Source organism: Mus pahari, chromosome 1 (genome assembly GCF_900095145.1).
Source record: "Mus pahari chromosome 1, PAHARI_EIJ_v1.1, whole genome shotgun sequence".
NCBI classification, from domain to species: domain Eukaryota; kingdom Metazoa; phylum Chordata; class Mammalia; order Rodentia; family Muridae; genus Mus; species Mus pahari.
This window is the reverse complement of record NC_034590.1, coordinates 49,772,894-49,784,660: the sequence shown is the minus strand read 5'-3', so window position 1 is coordinate 49,784,660 and position 11,767 is coordinate 49,772,894. Positions and strand designations below refer to the sequence as shown.

The 11,767-nt window shown below is 43.0% G+C and overlaps 1 protein-coding gene across 4 annotated transcripts in view; it reads left to right on the top strand.

Moving 5' to 3' along the window:
* The window catches only part of Ntrk3 (neurotrophic receptor tyrosine kinase 3), a 370,545-nt gene that overhangs the window by 301,322 nt on the left and 57,456 nt on the right, over positions 1 to 11,767 (top strand). For all 4 annotated transcript variants that reach the window (XM_021200791.2, XM_021200784.2, XM_029531709.1 and 1 more), the window contains exon 13: positions 4,721 to 4,851. In XM_021200791.2, coding sequence (XP_021056450.1) covers positions 4,721 to 4,851 — 131 coding nt within the window. The remainder of the gene's footprint in view (positions 1 to 4,720; positions 4,852 to 11,767) is intronic.

Sequence of the window (11,767 nt, the reverse complement as noted above, 5' to 3'; positions counted from 1 at the left end):
AAAAAAAAGAAAGAAAGAAAGAAAGAAAGAAAGAAAGAAAGAAAGAAAGAAAGAAAGAAAGAAAGAAAGAGAGAAAGAAAGGAGCTCAGAGACTCGGGCCCTTATAGGAATGAGGGCTGCATACCTCCTAGGACCGGCCACATGCACATTCCCTTTGCTTTACTTCCCTGTTGGAGAGTTCAGGAAAAGGAGCAGCTGAGATTGTGTTTTGGAGTCCAGCCTCCTCGCTACATGGACGTGTCCACATGGAAGGGATTTATGTCATGCATTTGGCTTCTATTCAGTGGTTTTCTGCCAAAGTTCCTCAATCACCTTGTGGGGATTCTTGTCACCACAGTTGGGATTTCATTGTTTACTGTAGGAGGACTTTGGGTGGGATGAAGTCTGCTTTTATTTCTGGCTCCTTCTCCCTTTCCTGGCTCTTACCACTCGACCAGGGATAAACATATGTATTGATCTTAAACGCCCTATACTGAGAAGACAAGAGGATGAGACAAGGAGACTTTATTCTGAGCCATTGGGTATTTCCACGTCCCTAAAAGTGATTCATTTGTATGTTTAGGCAAAACACTTTGGCTCTAGCTTGCCTTTTCCATGTCCCTGGGAAGGGGAGGAGAGTGATTTCTCACACTGGGCTCACCTGTCTCCTGCATGGCTCAAAGCCTGCAGATTCCATGCTCACACAGCAGCAGGAAGTGTGCAGAAGGTGCCACGCTCTCAACACAGAGATGGGTGGAAAGCCATTCCAGTCTGAAACGCCCACTTGGAGCCTCCGAATCTTCCCAAGCCCTGGGCTCTTGCTGCCTAGGGAGGGAGAGGGAAAAGGGCTTTCAGACATGACCTGGGCACGGCAGCTGCAAAGAGGACTCCAGCTCTCTCTAAAGCTCCTCAGGTCACTTTGTACTGACTGATTCTGAGACTGGGAAGTCCCGAGGAAAGGTAGCTTGGAGCTGGCCTTAGGGACCAGTGAAAATTTGAAATGTTTCTTTGCTTTGTGCAGAGGTTTCTAGAACACAAGAAATCCAGAGAGGCTTGATCTCCAGGGCATAGAGGGCCACTTCAAGTCTCTTCAAACAGTTGACTCAGCTTAAGCCATACAGATTGCAAGGGCAAGAGGGGCTTAGAAGTAAATCCAAGACCCGTGACCTTCTCCTGGTTTTCTGGGGATGAGGTGTGAGTTACCAGTTGGTAGACTTGGTACTACCTAAGTCCAACCTGTAGAGGCAGCTAGCTAACTCCCCATTTCCCAGAATATCCTGTTCCAGTGGTCCCCAAAGTGTGCCTCCTTGATTGGCAATGTCAGCATCACTTGGGAACTTAGAGATGCCTATTCTCTCTTTTTTAAAATTTTTTATTAGATATTTTCTTTATTTACATTTCAAATGCTATCCCGAAAGTTCCCTATACCCTACTCCCACCCCTGCTCCCCTGCCCACCCACTCCCACTTCTTGGCCCTGGCCTTCTCCTGTGCTGGGTCATATAAAGTTTGCAAGACCAAGGGGCCAGAGATGCCTATTCTTCAGCTTCAAGGTGGACTCACTGGCTGGTAATCTCTGCGTTAGGAGCCCAGCAATCTGTTTTTAACGAACTCTCTGGGTGATTTTGAGTGTACTGCTCATTGGCCAATCAGAAAGAGGGTGGGACTGGGGTCTGAGGCAGAGTCAGCTTTTTCTCAGGTGACTGGCTTCTCTGGCTATCTTTGAATTTTGGATTTCATGCTGATCTCAGCACCTGGGGGAGGCTTGGCTTGGCTTTCCTTTCAGCTTCTTTTAAAATAATACCAGTCATGAGATAAATGATATTTTACTATATTTACATCTCGGAATGAGTTTATTGCATTACTTTCCTGGGGGAGAGATGGACCAACAAACATATGTTCACCCAAGATAGGGTATTGATAACATATCAAGGCCAGCTTGGCAAATAAATGAATATTAGAGTTACAGAAATATGAGTCACCAAAAATTCCTCCCTCAGCATGGGTCAGAAGCTGTGTGAGTGGAGTTTTATCTCAGCCTACTGCATGCTATACATGTTAGCACCTTCCAAGAGCAGCTGGGGCTGGAAGGACGACATGTGGCTAGGATGGGAGCGTGGAGGAGAGATGGGCTGAAATCTTAGGAGAAAGCCTGATAATGGCCTCTTCTGTAAGGACACAGTGATAAGGCTGATCTCTCTCTCTCTCTCTCTCTCTCTCTCTCTCTCTCTCTCTCTCTCTCTCTCAATGTCTGCATACATGCATGCACACAAGTACACATATGAATGTGCATGTGAGGGCATGTTCATGCCACAGTGTATGTATAGAGGTCAAAGGACGTCCTTTGTGTTGGTCCTTGCTTTCTACTTTGTTTGAGAGCTGGCATCTTGTTTTGCTACTGGATATGCCAGAATAACGGGCTCACGGGTTTCCAGATAATTCTCTTTCTGCCTATAGTCTCATCATAGAAACTATAAGATTACATAAACAGTTACTGTGACTGGGGACCCGAACTCAGGTCTTTTTACTTGTCACTGTGATTTCAAGATCACAAAGTCATGATCTTTACACAATACAAAGTTCCACAGTACAAATGTTGATAGATTTGTACACCCAGGTATGGGATATGCCCATTTTATAGATGAGGAATCTGAGGCCTGGTTCTAGGCTGGAGACCTATCTTACCAGGCCACATCTTCACTCCCTGGCCTTGACAGGTCATTCACTTTGAAGGACCCCCATGTGTCCTTACTAACCACCTGGGAATGACTAGGCAGTGGTGAGCAGGTGACTTCCCAATAGAGGCGCAGACATCCCATTTTCTATCAGTGATACTTTTTAGCCTTACCCCTGAAGGTCAAAATTACACTATTCTTCAGAGGCTACAAGACAAAGACAGGATTGCTGAACAAGGAAGGACTTTGAATAGCTGAGCCATCTCTCTAGCTGAGGAAACCATTTTTATCCACGACTCATGAAGACTGCTTGCAAGGAAAAAGGAAATGGAGGCAGGTCACCCTAGACCTTGTGAGATATTGAACTCTGATAGGGAAAAATTAACATCCAAGTCTACCAAGTCACTAGGCTCAGTTTTCAAGCCATGCCCCTCTGTCCCTGTCACATGGCTCTTCACTGTGCGGACAGTCTGCCACGGTTCTTCCACGTTCAGCTTTCACTGTTCGACAAGCTCATTTGAGAGGACCTTCTTTGCTGGCTGGGCGACATGCTTCATAATGTCGATACAGGTATTTAATGGGCCTTTGCCTGTCGAACAATTCATGTGAAGGTCGGTGAGTAACCCCACCTCACTCCTTTCTTCACCAGACCCCTGATTGTACAGTTCCTTGGTAACATTCTTTCCAAAGAGGTGGGAGGGCTGAGGTCACAGCTCTGCTTTCTCCTGGCAGACACGCTTTAATTAGGTTGCTAAATTAGCAAAGGCACTGGCAGCTATTCCATTTGCATAGACCCCAGGTCTGAGGCTGTCTTTGAACTTGTCATCTGTGATCTCATTGGTTTGCTTTCTCTCAAAGGAGCAGTGCTGGCCAGCTAGGGATTTTCCTGGCATAATTTTAGCTACCTATGAGTGTTTTCTATCCTGAACAGGGTACTGTTGTGTGTATATGTATGTATGTATGTATGTATGTATGTATGTATGTATGTATGTATATCTGTGTATATGTGTGAGTAAATGTTTGTGTATGTGTGTATACATTTTGGGTGTATTTCTGTGCATGTATACATATGTATATATATATATATATATATATATATATATATATGTGTGTGTGTGTGTGTGCATTTGTATGTATGTATAAGTGTGTGCATGTGTATATATGAGTTTGTGTGTATATGTATATATATGAGTATGTATGTGATGTATGCATGTGTATACAAGAGTATATATGTGTGTGTGTGTACATTTGTATGTTAATGTATGTACATGTGTATGCATATATGTGTGCATGTGTAGCTGTGCATATGGGCACACACCTGTGTGTATGTGTGGTTATGTGTGTATATGTTTGTATGTGCATGTGCTTGTATTTGTGTGTGTGTATGTGTTTCTGTGTGTATATGTGTATGTATTTTTATTTGTATGAATGTGTGTGAGAGCATGTGCATGCTTTTGTGTGTTTACTGAGCACACATCTCTAAGTGTCTCCCAGACTAAGATAACCTCTTAATCTGGATTATCTCATTTCATGACCAGGTTTCAGTGAGGGTGGCTTTGTTGCTAACCCCATTTAATAAATAAGGAAATTGAGGCTCCGGGATTAAATAACTTTCCCAAACTTGGGGGAAAAAAGTAGGCAGGATTGTCATGGAGTCAGCAGCCAAATTTGATTCTCACTCCACCCTGGCAAAGTTGGTGTTTAACAGATCACTAGCATCACTTAGGGACTTGCTGTGGATGTTGATTTTCAGGCCCACTGAATCAAAATCTACATCTTGCCAGGATGCTGCCATTTGTGTGCAGCATCACAGGACACGCCCCTATTCAGTGACATCACTGATTCCTGTTCTGTCCTGAGGCATAGAGTGCTCAGCAGCTAGTCTGGCACAGAACTGAGATTTCATTTCATGTCAGACTTAGATCAGAACGTTGTGACAATCCCCATGCTCAAGTTGAGATATGAACATTTGCCTCTTCCTGTTGTGGAACCAAAAGTACCTTAGATTTCTGCTGACCTGAAGGTGCCAGAATCTGACTTTCTGTCTCCTTTGTGATACTTCTACAGATGTTCAGCACATCAAGAGAAGAGACATCGTGTTGAAGAGAGAATTGGGTGAGGGAGCCTTTGGAAAGGTCTTCCTGGCTGAGTGCTACAATCTAAGCCCCACCAAAGACAAGATGCTAGTGGCAGTGAAGGTAAATCCTGGGGCACATGGGCAACCAAGGCAGGGTTGGTGGAGGGCCATTAAGAGGGTGGTGTTAAGTTGCTCTCAGACTCCATCAAGGAGACATTGTCAGGAGTCAGTGCTGCTTCCAATTGTCTGAACATGACTTTGGTTTCAGAAGTCAATAACTACAGTATGTAATGGGGGTATGTCTGGTGACAAATTCTGTCTGTGGAAGGCTCTGACCGAATGGGGAGCTTTAGATTATTTTCTTCAGTAACTTCTAGATGTACTGTCAGTCTAAACAGGCATTTGTCCCCATCTCAAGAGCAGAGCTGGATAAAGGGGGCCTGTCTGATGAGTCTTGGAGAGTCCATTTCAAAGGCACTAGACATCACTAGGAACAGAGGGAGATAGGGTTGGGGTGGTCACACAATTAGCACCTGGAACTAGTGAGCGAGGTTGGGATAAATGCTAAAATTTCTGCTATGTCGTCTGAGCTCAGATCCCAACAGTACATGCAGGGGGGAACTGAAGTTGCAGGAGGGCTTTTTTTTTTTTTTTTTTTTTGGTTTGGTTTGGTTTGGTTTTTCAAGACAGGATTTCTCTGTGTAGCCCTGGCTGTTCTGGAACTCTGTAGACCAGTCTGGCCTTGAACTCAGAAATCTTCCTGTCTCTGCCTCCCAAATGCTGGGATTAAAGGCGTGCACCACCACTGCTCATCAGGAGGGCTTTTAAGCATAGCACTGTGAACCAGTGAGACTCCAGGTAGGTTTGCAGCTGGGAAAGTCTGGAAGAATCTTGGTTTCCATCGGTTGCCCCCCTCTACCCTGCTCCAGCAGAAAGTCTTCTCTCAGTGCACCTGTGCCCAACAAGACTTGACATATTCACGGAACAAGTGTCACCTGGACTCACTGAGGTCTGGAACCAAACTATAGAGTCAGGAGAATGGAACGGCCTTCTTTCCTATACTAGAAGCTTCTGAGGCCGTTGTAGAGTTTGCATGATGTTCTCAAAAGTCAAATGACCTTGGAGGTGGGGATGAAAGACATGGCCACTGAGGAGGACACTCATCGGGACCTCAGAATGACTCTGTCTTTAATACTGAAATGGCTCAATAGAAACTCCATCATCAGTTTATGTATCTTTGACTTTTGGGTCTCTGTATCCATGGTCATGGGTATCTATCTGTAAGTTGTCTCTGCCTACAGAGGGTGAACCATTTGGGCAGATGCGTATGGTGTAGTTCAGGGTACCACCTGGCATGGGCAGCAGAGTGAGAGCTTGGATACAAATCTTAAGTCCTTCACTGTTCTACTGTGGACTATAAGAGTGATAATATCGTCTCAAAAATGCTGATAACTTGGTAAATGCTCAATAAACAAAAGTAGTGGTTTTTAATATTAATGTTGACAACACTGATCTATTTAGGCACATCGTATATGACCCACCGAACTTTTATTAGCTATATATAAAGCTTACCACTTTTCCCTCTGAAGGACCAGAGACTAAATCTAAGTACTTAAGTGTTGGAGACTATGTGCTGCTGCCCCTCTGAGCCCTGCCCATGCAGTGGGAAAGAAGCACGGTTATCACATGAACCAGCTATGAGCAGCTGTTTTCTGAGAGAGGTATTTACAAAAACAGGCATAGATAGTCAATCTCTGTTTTGAAAATCAGTGCCTGGAGTATTGCTCCGCAAAAGGCTAGTGATCATTGTTATTGTACATTCTTGGAATGAACCTGAGTGTCTTGGGCAAGGCTTGTGGAAAGGCTTCCCATTTTATCTTTAACCTTGGTGACTCTTCTGCTTTGTTATGTCTGGTGAGAAGGGCAACACTTGCCTATTGGCTGTCCCAGTGTCTGTCTGGGAAGTGGCAAAGGAACCAGTTTGGGAATTTTCAGTAGGAGGTAAAACAATGGCTGAGAAACACAAGTCTCAATCAGGTCTGTGGAGAGTCTGTCACAGAGAGACACTTGCCAGAATGTGTGATGAAGAAGAAAAAAAAATGTGTTTCTAATTGCACCCTTTCCAAAGAGTCTCCTTCTCCCCATGGGCCTGGGAAACTCACGAGATGAGTGCTCTGGAATTTGACACCATTTGTCAAGCAATGGAGCTGCCTAGCCCAGCCTGCAGAATTACATCTTCTCCAAGACCACCCAGGAATGGGAGTTCCTTGCTCTCTGTCCTTTCTGGAGTCTCATCCGTTTTTCAAGCTTTTCTCTTCACTCTGTTCTCATGTTGGTGCAAGTTAATTCTATATTTCTGGGGGACACGAACAAGCATAGCCCAAGACTAGGTTTCCTCAAAATTGGTTGTGAGTTTTCAATCTATTGGTGTTTTTAGCCTGGCAGTTAATATGATAGGAACAAAGGTGTGGCAGGCATAGCCTGTTTTTTTGTTTTGTTTTGTTTTGTTTTGTTTTGTTTTGTTTTTTAAGGTGTTTGTAGCCTACTGATGAGCCAAGACAATCACCTGCCAAACAAATGGAAGACAGCACAAGACAGAGCATAATTTGTGTATAAGCAAGACATTAAAATCCAGATGGTCCTAGGCATTCAGGGAAACATCTTCCCAATACCCATCATAAATTACAAATATATTAAGACAAAACCAGTTGTTGGTAGAACAGGGCTATAATCCCAGTACTCAAGAGACTGAGTCAGGAAGATCATGCGTTTGATGCGAGCCTGGAATACATAGTGAGATTCTGCTTTGGGAAAAAGTATATATAAATACATAAATAGATATAGATAGATACATAGATACATTATACATAGACATACATAGATGCATAGATACATTATACATAGATTAAGATAGATAGATAGATAGATAGATAAATGGTTTATCAGTCCCAGCTATGTAGTATGCTATAGAGCAATGACTGTATCCTTGGATATCTCATAGTTGACAGAGAGCTACTATGGCTTACTGCTGCCACCTTCTATCTTAAGAGAGAATTGAATCACATTCAGTAGCCTAGGGAAAGGTCAAAATTCTAAAGTCAAAGTTAGATTTCTAGTAAATGTGTTTTCTTCCAACTATCAGATGTATCAGGGGTTATATATCATCATCTCATAGTTTCAAAATGGTGACATCACTTTATATAGTCATTTAACAACCAGTCCATTTACACAGCATTGGCACTCAAGCAAACCTCTTGTGTGGAAGGTGGGAGACACTTTCTTGTAATGCATATATAATCTGATCCCTTCTATTTACCTCTCTGTCATTCTGTGTTCAGTCCAGAGCGATCCTCAAGGCTCTTACAGTACACAAGGCATCCATTTCCATCTGTGGAATATTTTTTTTTTTAACTTTGGTGACCATGTGGTTTATTTCTAAGACACCAAGTTGGTTTCTCATTTTTGTTCTTTTAGACTTCTGTCTTTTATATCTTTTTTTTCTATGTTTTTGGTTTTTATTTTTATTTTCATCTCTTTTGAGATGGGGCTCTACTCTGCAGCCCTGGCTGACCTGTAACCTCTATGCGGCCCTGGCTGATCTCAGACTCATGGCGATCCTCCCACCTCTGCCTTCTCAGTGCCAGGGTTAGAGACACGAGTTACCACGACTGACATAAATCTATATCGATCATACATTTTATTTCTGTGTATGTGTGCATGTGGGTATGCTCAGTATCTGTGTGTGGAGGCCAGAGTACAACTTTCAGGAGTTGATTATCTTCTTCGACCACATGAGTCCAGGGATTCAACTCATATCTTCAGGCTTGATGACAAGCACCTTTTCCCTCTGAGCCATCTTGCTGGCTTATGCATTGTTTTTGTAAGAAGCAATTATTTCTTCATATTTTTTGGAGAATGTCCTTATTTCAAAATAAATATGGGCCTGGTCTGCAGGAATTCATATTCTTGTTTTGACAGTTCTCACAACTTGGAGTTTGCATGATATTTCTTTTAATACATCTGAGCCTCAGCACTTGAATTTCTCTGGGATTGGAGGGTTGTTTTGATCTGTGTGGAATGCTCATGACTTCCAGTTATAGAGATTTAAATTGGAGCAAGAAAAGAAAGCATTTTTGCAACAATCTGAGTACAGAATCTCAGGGTTTGGGGGTGGTTTATATATTTGTGTTTATCATTTACAAAGTTTCATACAGGATCTCTCAACTTCAGCACTTTTTAGCAGAGTGGGATAATTTGCTGTTGGTAAGCTGTTGATTTCCTTACATAGTGTTAGGCAGCCTTGTTTGGTCTCTGCCCAGTAGATGCTACCATTGTAACAGCAAAAGTGCCCCCCCTGACATCCAGGGCTCCTAGGAGAGCCTAGGAAGCACCGTCAGCATTAGTCAGAGTACTTCAGTAGTGAACTCAAGGCTACTGAGGAGGGCCGGGAGGAGGAGAGGCAGTCTCTCCCAGACAAAAACACAGCACTGATCATTCTAATGGTCAGCCTTAAAAAACATATAAACAAGTAACATGATTTAAGCTCAGCGAGTTGTATTTGGAAATATGTGTATGTATGTACATTTGTACATATGTTCATTCATTCATGCATACGTATAGACATACGTACATGTATGCAATAACAGTTGATGGAAAAAGAGGCCATGAATTTGAAAGAGAGTGGAGAGGGAGGAAAGGGAAGGGAGAAAGACTCTAATTAAAATACAATCTCAAATATAAAGAAAAGAAGAGAAGAAAAATAAAAGAAAAACTCACCAAAAGTAGTGATCTTAAAAACTATAACAGTGTTGATAAAATACTCCACTAATATTTGACTATTTTGTTTAGAATTGACTGCATCTTATTTGAGGAAGACTATGCAATTGTCTTGGCATTATTAAGTAGCCACAGGCAACATGGTAAATTATTGATAGAACTAGATTCAGATTCCTCATGGGCTCTCTGATGCTATTCCTTCCATACTTGATTTTTCCATCCCTCTGATTTTTACTGTTTTACTGTTTTATCTTTTTTTTTTCAAATGATTTTTCTTCCACTGCTAGTTAGTTTTTCGTCATTGACATTTAGAATGTCTTCACAAAGTATTTATCCTGAGGTCTAAGGAAACTGCCTGGTTCCCACTCATATTTAATTGTGTTTTTTTTTTAAACAGTTTTTCATTACACCAAGTGATGACATGATCAGATTTAACTCTCATGTGTAAATTTGTGGGTCATCACAGTGGATTCCTGGTAAGTTTATGTCCCAAACTCTAGGGGACAGAAGTATCTCTGTAGGTGACCAGACACCAGTCAATATACTTATCAGAATTGATGGCCAGTACTCGCTCAGCTGCCTAGTTATATCTCTGCAGCTCTGTTGAAGGCCTTTATGACCATTTGATCTTCATCAATTGAGAAGGTCCAAGGGCATAGAAAGGCCAGTGAGATCGAAGCATAGTAAATGAGAGGATGCATAGAGTTGGGGAGAAGTAGAAAGAGATCGGCAGAGCTGACATCTTGTGTCCATGACCGTTAAGAAGTTAAGATTTCATGCTGAAGATAATGGGAAGCCAGTGATATACAAGAGAAGGGCATTTGTTTATGTGGTGATGACCCATCTTTCTCCCGTATAAATCTGTGAATCTCACCGAGGAGAATTGGCAGCAGGTGCTGAGGGAGTAAAATAAAAAATGATTTTTACAATTATAAAAGGTCAGTTGTAAGTAAGTGCATGTGGGTATATCCTTGTACACTCAGGAGTGTGCATATTCCTGTGTGCATGATAAAATGAGTCATAAGGTATTAATGAAATCCCTTGAAGTATCTTCCCCCAAATAGAGAAAAGGCAAGTGGGAGGCAGCAGTTGGCCAAAATGAAGATGTTAAATGCCTGGGAAGGGGTTGGGCTAAGCACATTTGATTCTGACTCACCCTGTCTTGGTGAACAGCCCAGCTGAACCCCATCTCCAAGGCTAAAGTTCTCACAGGAGCTGGCTCATGTGGAGGACAAGACCAGAAGGGAAATGCCCTCTACATTTTGGGGTGAAAAGAGGAAGATAAGGAATCAGCTTCTAGTTCTCTTTTGCTGTGCTTACTATTTAAAGGGGCTCAGCCAGGAACGTTCCCAAGTTCAGGCTACATGGCAAGACCCTCTTTCCTGTGCCAACAGTTGGTGGCTATGATAAACATCAACTCCATCCCATGCCACTTCACGGTGACCCATTTTGCAGTTGCCCAGCAACCAAGGAAGTATTGGATATAGAATCTTATGAGCTGGGCCAGAGAACTTTTGGCCCCATTTCCCTCCCCATTATTCTCCTGTCATCTCTGTCCCAATTGCATTAATCCCTGGGGACTGTGGCCACTGACAGCTCTGGCCCGGAGTCGCTACACCCCTCACTTTGACAGTTACATAGGGACTTCAGGTTTGACCCACCAGCTGGAAAACCCAGTGTGAAGGAAGAGGGAAAGGGTGTGGAAACCCCGGAGACAGTGGCTGTATTGTATCCCATCTCTCAAGAGGAACTTTGTCTGCCTTGGGGTTCAGGGTGCCAGCCTGAGGGGCTGACACTGGCTGTGACTGCTCAAGGGCTGAGAGGAGAAATATCCCATGGCTGCCACTGATGTCAGGGCTGTGGGAGAGAATGATTTAAAGAGATGGAGAGAGGCCATTTGGCTGCCCCCAAACCTGATCTACTTTTCTCTCTTATAAATCCAATGCTCACATAAATCTTCATACTCTCCCATCCCACCCATGCTGTGTTCCTCTGTTTTTTTTCTCCCATTCCTCGGGAAAATAAATGATTCACACTCAGTCACCTTATGCCCACATTTTATCCCATGTAGCTTAGGACTGTAGCAGGGAGGTGGGTTACCTCATAATACTTTGGCTGACAAGCATTTGTTCAGGTAGCTGGTAACCATTGCAGATTTTCTGTTATTCTTAGGTATCACCACACCACACACACACACACACACACACACACACACACACACACACACACACACCCCACCCCACCCCAAGCATAAAAGGATC